Source organism: Salvelinus alpinus, chromosome 9 (assembly GCF_045679555.1).
Source record: "Salvelinus alpinus chromosome 9, SLU_Salpinus.1, whole genome shotgun sequence".
NCBI classification, from domain to species: Eukaryota; Metazoa; Chordata; class Actinopteri; order Salmoniformes; family Salmonidae; genus Salvelinus; species Salvelinus alpinus.
This window is the reverse complement of record NC_092094.1, coordinates 85,562,042-85,579,987: the sequence shown is the minus strand read 5'-3', so window position 1 is coordinate 85,579,987 and position 17,946 is coordinate 85,562,042. Positions and strand designations below refer to the sequence as shown.

General features: G+C 44.5%; 1 protein-coding gene across 2 annotated transcripts in view; it reads right to left on the bottom strand.

The window, feature by feature from the left end:
- LOC139530867 (kinesin-like protein KIF26A) overlaps positions 1-17,946 on the bottom strand; it is a 103,424-nt gene that overhangs the window by 53,202 nt on the left and 32,276 nt on the right. Inside the window, exons 1-2 of one of the 2 annotated variants that reach the window (XM_071327626.1) lie at positions 14,178-14,266; positions 5,436-5,900 (exon numbers count right to left, since the gene is read on the bottom strand). In XM_071327626.1, the coding sequence (XP_071183727.1) occupies positions 5,436-5,750 (315 nt within the window). In that variant the 5' untranslated portion in view covers positions 5,751-5,900; positions 14,178-14,266. Of the gene's footprint in view, positions 1-5,435; positions 5,901-14,177; positions 14,267-17,946 lie in introns of those variants that run through there. The other variant, XM_071327624.1, reaches the window with a different exon arrangement.

The following is a 17,946-nucleotide window of genomic DNA, read 5'->3' as shown; positions in this document are numbered from 1 at the left end:
GTTTTCCTTCACATTCATCCTGGTGACACATCCACACTGGGTAACCAGCAACCTGAAGTCAAACACGGTATGTCGCTTGACAGGATATATTTTATCAACACCAACCAGTCCCTCTGCATATTTACTTGCTCAGTGTTTGCCCTCGATTCTTGTTTGGTAACTAAAACAACATCATTTACAATCTTCTTATAAAGTGTAGGCCATCTGTCAACAGAGGCAGACAGCTGAACTATTTACAGTGCATTCAAAAAGTATTCAGACCCCTTGACTTTTTCCACAAGTTACAGCCTTATTCTAAAATGTATTAAACTATTTTTTTCCTTCATCAATTTACACACAAAACCTCATAATGACAAAACAAAAACAGGATTTTAGAATTTTTTGCAAATGTATAAAAGAAAACAGAAACATAACATTTACATAATTATTCAGACCCTTTACTCAGTACTTTGTTGAAGCACCTTTGGCACCATTTAAAGCCTTGAGTCTTCTTGGGTATGACGCTACAAGCTTGGCACACCTGTATTTGGGGAGTTTCTCCCATTCTTCTCTGCAGATACTCTCAAGTTCTGTCAGGTTGGATGGGGAGCATCGATGCACAGATATTTTCAGGTCTCTCCAGAGATGCTTGATTGGGTTCAAGTCCGGCCTCTGGCTGGGCTCTCAAGAACCTTCAGAGAAGCCACTCCTGCATTGTCTTGGCTGTGTGCTTAGGGTCGTTGTCCTGTTGGAAGGTGACCGTTCGCCCCAGTCTGAGGTCCTGAGTGCTCTGGAGCAGGTTTTCACCAAGGATCTCTCTGTAATTTGCTCTGTTCATCTTTCCCTCGACCTGCCTTTGTAAAACATCCCGACAGCATGATGCTGATGTGATACAGATGTGACACTTGGCATTCAGGCCAAAGAGTTCAATCTCAGACCAGAGAATCTTGTTTCTCATGGTCTGAGAGTCCTTTAAGTGCCTTTTGGCAAACTCCAAGCGGGCTGTCATGTGCCATTTACCGAGGATTGGCTTATTTCTGGCCTGATTGGTGGAGTGCTGCAGAAATGGTTGTCCTTCTGGAAGGTTCTCCCATCTCCACAGAGAAACTCTGGAGCTCTGTCAGAGTTACCATCGGGTTCTTGGTAAACTCCCGGACCAAAGCCCTTCTCCCCCGATTGCTCAGTTTGGCAGACATCTCTAGGAAGAGTCTTGGTGGTTCCAAACTTCTTCCATTTAAGAATGATGGAGGCCACCGTGTTCTTGCAGACCTTCAATGCTGCAGACATTTTTCGGGACTCTTCCCCAGATCTGTGCCTCGACACAATCCTGTCTCTGAACTCTAAGGACAATTCCTTTGACCTCATGCTTTCCTTTGACCTCATGGCTTGGCTTTTGCTCTGACATGCACTGTCAACTGTGGGATCCTATATAGACAGGTGTGTGTCTTTTCAAATAATTTTCAATCAATTGAATTTACCACGGGTGGACTCAGATCAAGTTATAGAAACATCTCAAGCATGATCAATGGAAACAGGATGCACCTGAGCTCAATTTTGAGTGTCATAGCAAAGGGTCTGAATACTTATGTAAATAAGGTATCTGTTTTTTATTTTTAATACATTTGTAAAAATTCTAAAAACCTGTTTTCACTTTGTCATTATGGGGTATTGTGTGTAGATTGATGATTTACATTTTGTTTAGTCCATTTTAGAAAAATGCTGTAATGTAATTTTTTGGGGAAAAGTCAACGGGTCTGAATAATTTCCAAATGTGCTGTATATACATAGCTGACATGCGAGTGCAATACATCAACATGCAGCGGCATACATTCGAACATTCATATGAACACAGGCACCTCCGGCAGTAGGGCTATACCTCACACAAGCACTGACACTATAAGCTTGTCATGATCACCACAACCAAACATGGTTGTTTTTAATCCCATGGGAATAACTCATTGACTATATCTCAGAGAGCCATTTTTGCTTGCCTGTTATTATTAATAACCACATCAATCTTATTAGATGCCCGACATCCGTGTTGTGTCGTTCCTGATATCCATGGATATATAAGACTAAGCATTGAACATGCTTATCTAGGAAGGCATTTCCGTTGTGTTGAAAATCCATCATGGTCCGGGTTTGATCCCAGGCTGTGTCGCACCCGGCTGCGACCGGGAGACCCATGAGGCGACGCACAATTGGCCCAGGGTCGTCTGGGTTAGGGGAGGGTTTGACCGCCCGGGATGTCCTTGTACCATCTCGTTCTAGCAACTCCTGGTGGTGGGCCGGGCACAGGCACGCTGACTTCGGTCGCCAGCTGGACGGTGTTTCCTCTGACACATTGATGCGGCTGGCTTCCGGGTTAAGCGAGCATTGTGTCAAGAAGCAGTGCGGATTGGCAAGGTCGTGTTTCAGAGGACGCATGGCTCTCGACCTTCGCTTCTCCCGAGTCAGTACGGGAGTTGCAGCAATGGGACAAGACTGTAACTACCAATTGGATATCACAAAATTGAGGAGAAAAAAAGGGGGTAAAAAGTACCAGAAAAAAGAAATTCCATCATGATGGTACAGCAAGGGCCTCTTGTACATGTCAGGGTTATGATTTCTGAAGTGCGTGATGGAGAGACGGCTCATTTCAGTTTGCGCCCCGAGCGCAGATTCTTGTCACGCACCTGACGGAGCGGAAAGACTAACGACAGCATGCGGGCGTCTGTGACAGGAACTCAACACATACAAGAGAGATGTACCTGTGTCACATCATCCAGAAAGACTAAACTACTTCACACACTTAGGCAGTAAGCCTATCTGGACAGTTCATCCACAACCCTGTCATAGATTAAGCCAGTGGTGGTGTCAGGTTTCAGAATCAAGTAGCAGTAGGTTCGAGGAGCGGAGGGGCTCTCGTTGGGGGTGTAACCAGAATAAACAGCTCACCCTAACACATACATGTCAGAGAGCATTACCCCAGGAGAGAGGCTCAGGCAACCTGCTCTCCAATGCAGTAGGCCGTTATGACCACTGATGTCCCTGGTTGAGTCCCTGGTTAAGGGATAAGCATGCTGCTGTATGCCCTGGTCAGGTAATTAGGCACTCTCAGGGGTGTCATGTGTCCAGGACCATTGACACTGAGTGTCAGTAATGAGGGGACCTACCACCCTAAAAATGCCCAACCCCATGGCCCGACCGATAGCGACTGCTTCCCAGGGAGAGGAGGGTGATGTGGAGAAGGAGAGACAGTAAGCTTCCAATACAGGCAGTCTCAAGCCAACCGGGCTCAGTGACTCCTTCCCCATCAGCAGTCTAAAGAGCCTCCTCCTCTCAGAGCCGGAGCCTAGCAGCGATCCCCAGTAACCTCTGATTCCACTGTTCGACAGGCCATTACTTCTGAGGTGAAATAGACCCTGCTAATCTGGGCCCATCCTGATCCAATGGCTTCCTCAGCCGCTGTTATTGGTGGAGGAGTGTATAGGGGTGTATAGATAGACAGAAAAATGGACAACAATTTCATGTGAATAGTGGACAACAAAAATTTAGAATTTTCCTCAAATTGACTGAACAGTCTCCCTCTCCCTCTGTGTGGCAGGTTGCCATGCAGGCCCAGCTGTACCGTCGCAGGCGGCAGCCCAGATGTTCCACTGGGTTTCCAGTGGGTAGCAGAAGAGTGGAGAGGTCACACCGGGCCAACAACACACACTAAACCCCCAGGGTCAAGAGCAGCGATTTTAGCAGATTATTGCGCATGTGATTGTGGATTTTGCAGAGCAGAGGGCAAATCACAGACTTGGGTCAATCAATTAGTTGTTTTGTAGTGTGCACTGTTCAGTTCAGCATTCACTACTCACACTCTAATGTTACTTAGAATGACTGAACTGTTCATCTAACCACATCCAACATCAGGGGTTAGAAGTTAGAGGTTTAAATGAACAATGGAGTGGGGAATTCAACAACAGATGCTGTGATTTTACTTTGTCAGGTTTTGGGAGACTGGAGTTCTCAAGCCAACCTCACAGAGGTAGGATGTGCTGTCTCCTCCATTTAACACAATGACCCATTCTCTCAGTGAGCCCATTATCCCAGCTGTTAACTGTGATGGATTGTTTAGATTCTATTGTAGTGTAAAGTGGACCCCAAATGTAATTCCAAGCCAGAGCCTTTTTACTATATATATTGTGAAAGTTTCAAGGTGCCCTATAATGGGCTGTGTGCTGATAGACTAGAGCCTGAGGCCAAAGAATAAGACACTCTGTAGGATTGCTGTCAACAGGGGCCCTCTCCCTTCCTTCGTCTGCCCACCGCTCTGCAGAGTTTTACACTGTCCCCCCAAAGAAATCAAGTGGGTAATTGTGAATTAAAGCGCAAGCCTTTCGGGCACAGCGCAGCTCCAAATCCTCCATGGCCCATGTGGGTTTTCTGTCATTCTGAGGGATCTTGTTTTAATGAAAGAAATGGGCTTTAAAAAAGAATGCCAGGAACATTTCTGCTGTGTTTGTAAGTCAGTATCCTGAAGGGCCACTTGTGTCTCTGAGGCCCAGGCTCAGCCATGTGGCATTGTGCAACGCTTCATCCCAGCTCCCATCGGCTCTAATTGCTTTTAGACATGTAGGAGGAGAGCACAAGTCGGTCTCTCTCCCTATATGCAGGGCCTTTTGATTTGCCCTAGATTGCACAGATGCTGTTTAAAGCTTCTGGCGGCCTCACATAAACTGGCACTAAAGGCACTTGTTGACAGTCAAAGAGGAGAAAAACCTGTTCCAGAATAAGAAATAACACTGGCAGGCGCCGTAATTGAGTCAAATTTTCGAGTCAGCGATTTTCAATGCCATATTAAGTAGAGGCAGCAAAAACTAAATAAAACTGAAGAGCCATTAACAGCTTCTGATTGACAACGTAAAAGTAGAAAAGATTAGCTGGTGGTGAGTTTGCTCAGTGCACTCAGACTCCCTAGTGTAGAATGTCACAGCAGTGTGTAAGACACAGGTTAGAGGCTTGGACCAAATGTCCCTCTCACTGCAGGAAGAAAACTCTTCAATATAAAAGGACAACATCCCATAATGATAAGCCTGGAGTAAAGTATATTACATGGGGAATGTGTCTGTATGGAGCCATATAGTATGCCTGAGAGGAGCGTTACGGGAAGATTGTAAGGTGGTCATTGTGTCTTGGTCTCCCCAGGTAGACAGTACCACCCAGGAGCCATAACTCCTGAGGAATGACAGGTCCAAGGTCTGCGTGAGGTTCTTCTCATTTCTCTAAAGGTTTAAGATTGTCCATTGTCAGACGTTGTTCTGACCAAGGTTATTGAAAAACGTTGAAGACAACATTGATAAGAGTAACAAGCTGCCTATACAAAACATTTACTAGATGTGCTTTGATGCATGCTACCCGCAGACAGGGTAAACAGTGTATCTGTACAAATAGTAATAATGATGAGCATTGAAGGGCAGAGCATGTACCGGGCTGGACTGAGGGAGGAAGTTGTTGACTCTGGAGATGCTCCACATGCCTTCCAGGTACTGCTGGGCCTGGATGGTGACCGATCCCAGGGTCCCGGTCAGCTGCCCTCCCCCAACCGTCACCTGGACACTGGTCTTGGGCCCAGCAGAGACAGAGGAGCCCTGCGGACAGCCCAGCTCCCAGGGCACCCTCTCCCCTAGGGGCAGGACATTGTGGGCATGGGCTTTGGAGGGCTGCCTCACATGGGCACTGGAGGAAGAGAGTGTCAGTCTATGGGGCTGCCCAGTGAGGGTGGTGGACGGCAAAGCGGGCATGTTGTGGCTCAGGATCAGGGCCGGGGCGCCTACTGTCTGCAGGGCCTCCTGCCTCAGCTGGTGGAGGGGAGTAGAACACACCTGGCAGCATCCATCATGGCTCCCAGGCACTTGGAGCTGGTCGAAGACAAAGGCTGCGTAGCCAGGGTCCTGCAGAGGAAACACACAGAGAGAGAGGAGGGGGGTTCAACTTAACATGGTCCCATTCAGAAAAAAAACATGGTATACTACGTCATATCTCCATATCAGCGTGATTGGGGCGTTTCCTGGGTGTTGTTCATATTTTCCAGGCGTGCCAGACAGTGGCTATCGGTGTGGTCCCTCCCGGAGGCTGCCCTCTGATCTTAGCTCTACCTCCCTCCCTGTCTGCCCTAACCACATCCACATCCTCCCCCTCAGGAATTCAGTTTGTTTAGACTGAGCTGCTCTGCTTGAAACCAGAGACAGCAGATCATGTTGCTGGTAGATGTGCTCATAGCTGCCTGCCTGGGCCTTGGACCCAAGTCAAACAACAGGGGCAAATGAAAAGAGATAAAAGGAAGTTTGAGGCATTAGTGAAAGACACATTCCTCTGGAACGCCAACTCAGTCAGACCCTTCTCCAACTTTCTGCAAGGCTGTTTAAGGCTACAGAACAAATGAACCTCATGAAGGGTTTTGCGCGGCAAGGCCTTATAGAAGGAGACCAGTAGAGGTGTGTCCTTTCCCTCTGTCTGTTAAAAGACTCCCTGAGGTGTCCTCAGCTGGAGAGGAAGGGAGTTGTGGGGGGTTAGAGAGGGAACTACAAAATAAAACAGCTGGGCCAATCCTAGGAGCTCAGTGTGGAAAATGTACATATGAGAACAGTCCCAGCATGAAAACATATGATAAAACGCCCAGAGTGAAAATACCCATCTCCTCCTGATGACAACTCACAACCTTTCACTAGCGATTACAAGTCAAGTTGTCTCCGCTTTTCTTATCATGCAAGTGAGGTTCTAAGACCACTTTTACACACACACACACACACACACACACACACACACACACACACACACACACACACACACACACACACACACACACACACACACACACACACACACACACACACACACACACACACACACAAACACACAAACACACAGTCTCATAAGAGGCATAAAGGGGCAGTAACCTCCCGGCCACTGGAGCAGAGCTCTAAGACAGGAGCCCACAGATACATAATGTTTATGAGGCCTCTGTTCCTTAGAGCCTCTGTGGTGATCAGGAGGAGTGAGACGGCCTGGCCAAACAACGACACTGCCTTAACGCAGTACCACTTAATACAGCAGTCTCCACAGAGTCACAACCCAGGGACTTTAAATCTCTTCCCTCTGAATGCAGCTCAATACAGAGACTTTTAGGTGACCTCTATGTTAGAGCCCTATGCTTATACCTACAGTATAAATGGTTATCATTATTATGAGTATATTGCACTCCACTCCCTCTATTGCTCTTGCTTACTAACAGCCAAGCCACGGCAGAGGACATGGAATCATCATCTTCATTTGGTCCCTGAGTCTAAGCAGTGTAAGCAGCCCCTATATATCAATGCTCTATCCACAGCACGGATCCAGTCCTCATGATAAGAGAGATTGATCGCCAGGCACGAAGATCCAGAGAGGGACATACAGTGCCCACAGGCCTGCCCCTGGAGAGAGAGGATGCTGCTGGGCTTGGCCCTTGGCAGGACACGGCTGTGCTGGTCCCCTTGTAAGTCGCCCTGGATAAGAGCGTCTACTAAATTACTCAAATGTAAATATGTAAAAGTGAATGGTTTTTCAAGGGAGAATTCGTAGGAGCAATATGGGTTTAATATGGTTTACTTAGTGATATACTTTGATAAATTATTCATCACACGATACTGACACTATTGGTAATGCATAGTCAGAATTGATGTTAGGCTGGAATAGAATAAGTCTGAGCATTTACTGTAGATGATGTCCCAGGTCTTATCATAGTGTTGGGTGGGGTTATGTTGGCTAATGGAGGATACGTTTGCTACAATTATCTTCTTAAGAGCACTCATGACAACATTCCAATGAACATGCATTTATGTAAAGAGGCTGAAAATGTCAACAGCATAAAGCTTTGGAGAACGATCTGAGGCTGGGAGACACTGATACATGTGAGGGACCTAACCTGAAGGCATTCTATTTCAACCTGTTTAACAAAAGGGCAGGTTCTGAATTCACCAGGTCTGAGACTAATAAGAAGAGAAATCGGAGAGAGACAGCGAGAGCGAGAGAGGAGGGGGGAGAACATATCACCACAGATATGCTCCAGTCTGGAAAACGTATTTGGTTGTGAGAGGGGACATTAAAGCAGTCATAATCAGAGTAACCTACCCTGGTCTCCTGGGCTCCCCTCCACCCATTCCTCACCCTTCAGCCTCCCACCAAGCCAACCATACCTCACCTCAGGCCATGACTATTTGGAAGAAATCAATTCCTCTCTCCCTCTCTTCCCATACCTTCCTCCATGCATTTGTTAGTTGTTGATTTAGGAGAGCCAATAAAAACAGCCACAAAGCTCCGCCCATCTGCTATTCTGTAGGGTTCTGTAGGTTAGAGAGTGGGCTTCCCTTGTAAAGTGGTCTCTGAGCTTTATGCTCTGGGGAAGAGTGAGCCGGAGGTCAGGGGTAGGAAGTGGATCATGTTGATGATAATGATGATGATGGTTATGATAGTGGAGAGGATGATGCTAGCCCAGCTTTGAGGTGGAGAGTCTGAAGGGCAGATAATATGTGATTGTCTCCACATCAAGTATGACATCAGCGAGCCTTCAATCTAAAATAATGGGATAGGGCATGACTTTAAGTCAGACCTTGGCTCTCTGCCTATCTTGTTTTAAGGACTTCTCATACGATTTCAGCCCGAAGTGCAGCCTGTCACAATTCTCACAAACACACACCTCAAAAAATCATGTATTTTGGTAGGGAAGCTGTTTCCAATATTTGTTTCCAATGTACAGATAACAAAATCGGATTTTACAGGCAAGTTCTGAGATATTTTAAACACAAACCGATGGCCTGAAGAGGTTGTGTCATGCCTAATGTGGAATACATGAGACATGTGACATACTATACATGCATTGAGGCTGACGCCATATTCGCAGCAAGCAGGGAACGTCCTGAGGACATTCGGCGACGTTCCCGTTAGGTCCCTTTAGGGTTTCAAGCGTGACGTTATCCCACCGACGTTCTGAGACTTTCATTTTACTAGTCTTTAGGACGACATGTGATGGTCCCAAGGGAACGTTCTCTGGGGGACCTTTTTAATAGTTCCCGGTTTGTTCAGGGGATGTTTGTAGGACGTTCTTGGGATGTTGTGTCATGGTTCCTGGAGGTTTTGTCTAGCTCCTGTTTTGTCCAGGGGGATGTCCCTGAGAACGTTTTAAGGACATTCTTGGGACGTTGTGTCATGGTTCCCTGAACGTTCTTGGAACGTTGTGTCATGGTCCCCTGGGGGTTTTTGTCACGTGATGGTCCCAGGTGTCCCAAACCATTATAAGTAAAGTAATGAAATGGTATGTGGGTTGTAAGGTAAGTGGTACGCTATTCAGATAAAATAACAATATGATTACATTTAACATGATCACTAGTAACGACTTTTCAATAAGACCCCACCTGGGATTTGAACTCAAAACCTCTGGATTTGGGATATGCTGATCTTTCTGCTGACTTTCAGAAGTCCCCGACACATTCATTACCTTTAATACATCTCAGCACTTGGCAAAAAAGTGCCATCTGCACTAGAGGTCGGCCGATTAATTAGGGCCGATTTCAAGTTTTCATAACAAATCGGTAACCGGCCTTTTTGGATGCCAAAAATCTTCACATAATCACTAGTTAACTACACATTATTGATGATATTACTAGGTTAACTAGCTTGTCCTGCGTTGCATATAATCAATGCAGAGCCTGATCATTTATCATTGAATCACAGCCTACTTCAACTTCGCCAAACGGGTGAGGATTTAACAAAAGCGCATTGCCGAAAAAAGCACAATCTTGGCACAAATGTACCTAACCATAAACACCAATGCCTTTCTTAAAATCAATACACAGAAGTATATATTTTTTAAACCTGCATATTTCGTTAAAAGAAATTCAAGTTAGCAGGCAATATTAACTAGGGAAATTGTGTCACTTCTCTTGCATTCAGTGTTAGCAGAGTCAGGGTATATGCAACAGTTTGGGCCGCCTGGCTCATTGCGAACTGTGAACTAATTTGCCAGAATTTTACATAATGATGACATAACATTGAAGGTTGTGCAATTTAACAGCAATATTTAAACTTAAGGTTGCCACCCGTTCGATAAAATACAGAACGGTTCCATATTTCACTGAAAGAATAAACGTTTTGTTTTCGAAATTATCGTTTCCGAATTTGACCATATTAATGACCAAAGGCTCGTATTTCTGTGTTTATTATATTATAATGAAGTCTATGATTTGATATAGCAGTCTGACTGAGCGGTGGTAGGCAGCAGCAGGCTCGTAAGCATTCATTCAACAACACTTTACTGCGTTTACAAGCAGCTCTTAGCAATGCTTGAAGCACAGCGCTGTTTATGACTTCAAGCCTATCAACTCCCGAGATTAGGCTGGCAATAGTAAAGTGCCTATTAGAACATGCAATAGTCAAAGGTATATGAAATACAAATGGTATAGAGAAAAACAGTCGATGCGTCATAATTCCTATTATAACTACAACCTAAAACTTCTTAACATTTCGTAACTTCGTAACATTGAAGAACTGGGAATATTGAACCACCAGCTTTCATATGTTCTCATGTTCTGAGCAAGGAACTTAAACGTTAGCTTTTTTACATGGCACATGTTGCACTTTCTTCTCCAACACTGTATTTTTCCATTATTTAAACCAAATTGAACATGTTTCATTATTTATTTGAGACTAAATAGATTTTATTTATGTATTATATTAAGTTGAATTAAAAAAGTGTTCATTGTTCATTCAGTATTGTTGTAATTGTCATTATTACAAATATATATATATATATATATATATATATAAAAAAATAAAAAATAAAAATTGTTAATTGGTATCGCCGTCGAAAAATCATAATCGGTCGACCTCTAATCTGCACTTTAATCATCAGTCAATCTGACTATTCCCTCATTGATTTCAATGGGTTTTCAGTGTTGTAGTCTAATGTTGGTGTGGCATATTACTCTGTTTTAATGGTACTCCTGAATCATTATGATAAATATAGTCGTTTTCAGTGTATTTTTAACAGAGCTGAGATTTACTTTGAAGTGCAAAGTGTAGGAATAGGCCTACAGGTGAAATCAGTCATTGATACAAAAAATGGTGGTGTAGCAAGAAGATCGGAATGCCGTGAACCAAGTGGTGGTGAGTTCAAATCCCAGGTGCGGACATGTTGAATAATAATTACTGTATGAATAAACATACACAATGTAATCATGCATGTCAAATATATTAGTTTAAAACACTATGTTAAAGCACCGTTTGTGTGTAGGTGTCCCTAGCATTTTACAAAGAGCTGTGACTGGATCAGTGGTTCACCAATCAGGGCCTTGATAGACTTGGCAACTGTAACAAGGGGTGATGTGCAATGAAAGGAGGGTGCGTGTTGCCTGGGTAAAACTTTTCTTTGCGACCATCAGGTGATATCCCCGGGACAGAACCATCAGGTGACGTCCCAGGGACAAAACCTCCAGGGGATCGTGACACAACGTCCCAAGAACATCCTAAAAAGTCCTCGGGGGACGTCCCCGAGATCAACCGGGACGTCCTAATGACTCATTATTGTTTGCAGGGTTGTTTGTTGTGAGTGTAAAGAAAAGCCCAGTTTGAGTAACATTTGTAATGAGCTGCATCAACCCAATACAAGTATTCCAGACACGCCAGGCCATTGAGAGACATGACGGCCTAGGCTTCTTCAACCATTGTTAGGTACAAGTGAAAGACCACTAGGCTTCAGAGCACAAGCACTCTAGAGAGAGAGGGAATGCGAGTTAGGGACATGGAGAGAGAGAGAGAATAAGAAGGGGGAGGCAGGTTGGGGTTGTGCCCCTTGCCTGTGGGCTTGTGGGTCGTTGTGTTGGGTTATTGCCTGTCAACAAGGATCTTTATTAAACTCTGGGGACGACTAAAGTCAGATGCTGTGGCCTTATTATGGAAAGAAGGTCGGCATGCAATGGAAAAGAAGTGCCTGTGGAATGGACTGTAGGTCTACATAGACTACAGACACACAAGTTTGTCTTTCTGTCAGTTGTTCACACAAACGATGAGGAGAAACAGCAGACGGGCAGCAGGAGAGGTCGGAGAAAAACGTTCTGGGTGGTGAGTGTCATCAGAAAGCCTTTGCCCAGGGGCTGATGGAAAGAAGCTTAGCTGTAACTGTGTCGATATGGAGAGAGAGAGAGGAAAAGATGTGCATGATTCCTCTCTGCCTGGGTCCTCTGGGTACCTCAATGCAAATGGAGCCAGGCAAAGTCACACAGGGTATGATTTGGGAAATCGTCTCAATTTACCCCACCTCACTGTCTCCCTTCCTGCACCCACATGAAAACCACAGACGGAGCAAGCAGGGTGGGAAGCCTACGTTTACCGTTTGATGAAATTCAGCCACGGATCGGCCAACCGGATACAGAAAGCCGACCCGTGACTTACTTAAATCAGGAAGATGCATGAAGATCCTCACCAAACTAAAGACTTTCAGTCCCCTCGCCAGACTAAAGACTTTTAAGCACGCTCCATTAAAAGTAAGACACTCTGGGAAACAGTACTTTCTATTCCATCGAGATGAGGAGTGCCTGTTAGATGGGGAGCAGTGACCTTCACCACAGAGCAGCTCACTGTGTTTCTGTGGCCATTCACTTAAAAGAAACAAGAGGCAGTACAGCCACAGCACACCCACAAGATTTCATAAGATTAAATCTCCCATTTCTTCTTCCAGTTTGCTTTTGTACTATTTTACAGAAAAACTTTCCCCCCGATGACTCAGTAGGTCAAAACTGTGCTGCGTCTCTCCACACTAGAGCCCATACCCAACAGCATTATCGCTGTTAACAGTAACACAAGCAGTACAATACTTCAGAGTTTTTCATACTTCCTATAACAGTGTATGAAACCGACAGGACCACACAACAACACAGCTGCCGCATCTGGCACCTTTTAAAAACTGGAAATCCTCCACTCTCCCTTCTCTAATTTCTCCATGAGGACAGCTTAAGACAGTCTGAGCCGTCTCTGTTTACTTGGCCTCTGACACCTTTGGCCCCATCAGTAGTGCTGTCCCAGTGTGTTTTAATGGGACTAGGCCCTAATAAACCACAGGGGCCTACGGACAGGTCCCACAGTGTGGACGAGAGCTGCCAACAGGGCTACTTTCCCACAGGTAGCCTGGGCTCTCCCTGACAGCCAGGCCAGAGAAACAAGCACAGCTGCAGGCCTGCCTCTGGATTACCATAGGCCATTAAAACAGATTACATTCCCAGGATAAAAGAACCACATCTAGTGGTAAACCCCTCCCAACCTCACCCCTCCATACCAATACCCTCAACTCTCTCCCCCCTCAGCCATCCCCGGGAGCAGCACTGGGCTGGACAGCCTCAGCAGACCCATACATCCCATTTGACATCAGGAGCATTTAATGCTGAACCACCAGTAGTAGCAGTGGGCCACAGACCACTAAGTTTAACCACTCCTGTTGAGTCCTGTGTCACTAGAGAAGACAATGAGTCAGGATCTCACACTAGCATGCTGTTTACCTCTGTGGGAACGTCTCCTGTAGCACACAAACTGGGATGTGTCATCAAACAAACATCAAACAGATGCTGCCTGCCTGCCTGCCTGCCTTCCTTCAATGCAGGACATTACAAACTTCATAAGCCTTTTTAAACCTCAAATACACTATAAGTTAAACATTTCCTGAATTGCAGGAACGTTCTCCTGCAACAGGTAGATCAAATTAAGATCCTACATCTGTAGCAACAGCACTGGGTTGTAGTTATTTGTCTGCATGATAAAATAAGAACATAATTCCAGAGATAGAATATCTACCTAATTTTCAGCATGATTCATGATGTTGTATATCTGGACCCCATTGTAATAGAAAATAAAACATTCAAATAGTACATTACGGCATATTCCCCAAGTATAGCCCTTGCGAAATCCTCTTTATGCCGCATCAAAATTAATCCCTATTGATCAATATTGAACAAATGCTTTCATGTGTAAGTACGTTTTTAGGCGATAACTCTACTCGCGGAAATACTGGGGTTGCCAATGATTTTACTATATTTTTTCAAGTATAACTAATGTATGCAGAACTACCTTAAACCACTTTCCAACAAAAAAAGCAACAGCAAATTGCATTATTATTTAACATGAGCGCTATCAGAAAATACATTTACCTGTACTTTTCAGATGACAGAGCGGGGAGTTGATTAATCCTTTATCCGCTTTGATGTTGTGAACACGAGAAGACTGCTGCAAACGCTTGCGCTGAACTTTCACAAGGCGCTTCTGAGTAGGAGGAGTAGCTTGGGTTAACGTACAACATGATTGACTGGAGTGTTTCGGGAACCTGATACACGCGAGCCCACTCGATGGTAAGGCCTATACGATCAAGTCTACCTGGAATCGATTCGTATCTCAAAGAAGCATGTTTTAGCAGCACAGTCCTAGATCAACAATTTATGGCTGTTTTGACATTTTTTAAACATCTCATCATTTAAAGCTGCAATATGTAACTTTTTGTCAACGACCAAATTCACATAGAAATGTGTGTTATAAATCGTTATTCTCATTAAGAGGAAGTCTAAGAAGCGGTAGATACGTTCTATGTGTGCTATTTAAATGCTTCCCGTTCGTTTTTTTGCTTCTTTTAATTTCGGTTTTATACACCAGCTTCAAACATCTGAAAATACAATATTTTTGGTTCTGGAAAATATATTTAAACAGCGGTTTAGATGGTACAACGATTCTCTACCCTATACTTGCTTGTTTTGTCTCATAAACTGAAATTAGGCGAACTATTAGAATTTAAGCAACCAGGAAATGGCGGAGCGATTTCTGCATAGTGCATCTTTAATGCATTAGAGCCTAAACATCAAGACAAATGGAATCACTGGGCATAAGTGAGAGTTGATCAAAGAAATACAAATATGTCAAGCTACTTCCTGCCTGTTGTGCAGTGGATATGTGTGTGCAGTATTCAAATGATTGTTATGTACAGTATTTAGCTATAGATAATACTACAGGATGTGTATAATGTGCTATGTATCACATTACATATGATAGCAGTGGCCTATTACTGTATGGTTACAGTGCCACTCCTTTTCTATTATTTATACAACAAGCAGATGCCACTGTCTATCAAACAATCAGCCATAGATAGACACTATGGATCAAGTAGAATGCATGATTTAATGGAGCTCTGTCAAGCAAGCTTCCTGCAATCAAATTACCTCACATAACGGCATGTTAACCAAGAGAGAACGCAATAGGATTCTACCTACCTTTCATACTATAACTTTGTCATGTCAGCGATTACAAGAATGTGCAGTGCCTTATAAGAATCACTGCTATCAAGGTGGGAGGAATAGGTGAAAAGGAGAGTGACTGACTGAACCTTATTGTTCCCCATTTGTGTGTGTGTGTGTGTGTGTGTGTGTGTGTGTGTGTGTGTGTGTGTGTGTGTGTGTGTGTGTGTGTGTGTGTGTGTGTGTGTGTGTGTGTGTGTGTGTGTGTGTGTGTGTGTGTGTGTGTGTGTGTGTGTGTGTGTGTGTGTGTGTGTGTGTGTGTGCCCCTTGTGTGTCCATCTGTCTGTTTACACCACATCCATCCATCACTCCAACCTTTCCTCACTTGGCCAGTTAATTACCTTTTCCTGTTCACTCATGCACAAAGAAAACAAGCTCCTTTCAGACTGTTTGGACAAACTTCATCCCTCCCTTGCTCCTTTCAACGTCTCTCTCTCTCCCGCATGGATCCAAGGCAGCCGTCGGCACACTGTTTTTACTCCAGATCAGTCAAGCTGTCATCGTCTGGGCTAGGCTACAGGCTACGGATAAGCTGGGGAGCTGGAGAGCTAGACTCCCCTGTGAGAGAGTGAATGACTTCACCAACTGACATCTTCATCAATGACATCATGGTAGTGGACACTACTGTAATTACTACTCAGGCTTTCAATAGGTACATACTCCATGGAGCAAAATTCTGTTTCAGTGGGGAGCAGGGGATTCAAACATATCGGACCACGTTGGAGAAGAAAAAAGAAACGTTGCTGAAAATTGTCTCACTGCAACCACTCTACAACACAGACAGGGATACATCTATGTGTCAGTGTGTCTCCATTTCACCAGTGTAGCATGACACCTACAGTAGTATGATGAAATACCCTGAACAAGAATATAAACGCAACATGCACAATTTCAAAGATTTTACTGAATACAGTTCATAGAAGGAAATCAGTCAATTTAAATATATTCATAGGCCCTAATTTATGGATTTCACATGACTGGGCAGGGGCGCAGGCATGGGGAGCCTGGCCCAGCCAATCAGAATGATTTTTTCCCCAGAAAAGGGCTTTATTACAAACAGAAATACTCCTCAGTTTTATCAGCTGTCTGGGTGGCTGGTCTCAGACGATCCTGCAGGTGAAGAAGCCGAATGTGGAGGTCCTGGACTGGCGTGGTTGTGAAGCCGGTTGGATGTACTGCCACATTCTCTAAAACGGCGTTGGTGGCTTATGGTAGGGAAAATAACATTCAATTCTCTGGCATTCCCGCAGTCAAAATTTGAGACATCTGTGGCATTGTGATGTGACAAAACTGCACATTTTAGAGTGGCCTTTTATTTTGCCCAGCACAAGGTGCACCTGTGTAATGATCATGCTGTTTAATCAGCTTCTTGATCTGCCTCACCTGTCAGGTGGATGGATTATCTTGGCAAAGGAGATATGCTCACTAACGGGGAAGTAAAACATTTATGCACAGCATTTGAGAGAAATACCCTTGTTGTGCATATGGAACGTTTCTGGGATCTTTTATTTCAGCTCATGAAACATGGGACCAACACTTTGTTGTGTTTATATTTTCAGGATATATGTTTTTCTCTTACACCAGAGATCTTTACTTTGTTGCCTGTGGCCAATCTGGAGGAGGCCAAGCAGAAGCAGCAGCAGCACTCACGCTCATCTCTCCCACCAGGGAGACACTTGTGAGTGTATTTATGCATGCTGCTCACCAGCTACTCTGCACTTCCAATTAGAATACCTGATATACCACTCCTGGAAACTCTCCAGACCAGATCATTCTTATTTTTTACTAGATTTACTGAAACAAACAAATAAATATACCATGAAAAATTCAGCAGGCAACTGGAGAGTCAGGAGCCAGGTGTTGTTTTAAGATCTGCAGGTATGGAGGAGAAGGAAGAGGCGGGGGTAGGGGGAAGGAGGAAGAGGCTAGAGCCCCCATCTCAGCTCAGGAGCACCCTACTAATGAGAGCTGTACTGGTTGGAGTTCTACACACTGGAAGACCCTTGTCAAAGAACCAGTCCATCTCCATCCTGCCCTCCTTGTTGGTGCTTGCTGCTAATGAAATAGAAAAGTCACTTTTTCAAGTAAATCTCTTGAAAGTGTCAAAAGGAAGAAAAATAACATCTCTCTCTCATCTATTGCTTTCCCTCTCCCTGTCCAGTTTTGAGTGTTTCAGATCCTGCTGCTCCTAGACTCACTGTGTCCCAGGGAGCAGCAGGGGGTTCGAACAGAGACAGAGGATCCCGTCTGCTCCCAGAATAAAATGTCTGTCAGATCGGTCTGATAGCTTTTGAGGCGAGACTCAACAGAAATGTAGTTTGGTATGGATAGTTAGGCTACAGCTGGGAGGCGGTAGGCCTTGTTCCCTGTGGTACAGGCTTAGTCTCAAGAAGAACCATCTGGATTAACGCAGTGAGATAGAGATGTTTAATGCTGTAGTAGGTGAGCTCCAAAAGCTGTGCATTCACTTTATACACTGAATACACTGCCCTTACATGACATACACTGACCAGGTGAATCCAGGTGAAAGCTATGATTCTTTATTGATGTCACTTGTTAAATCCACTTCAATCAGTGTAGATAAAGTGGAGGAGACATGTTAAAGAAGGATTTTTAAGCCTTGAGACAACTGGCATGG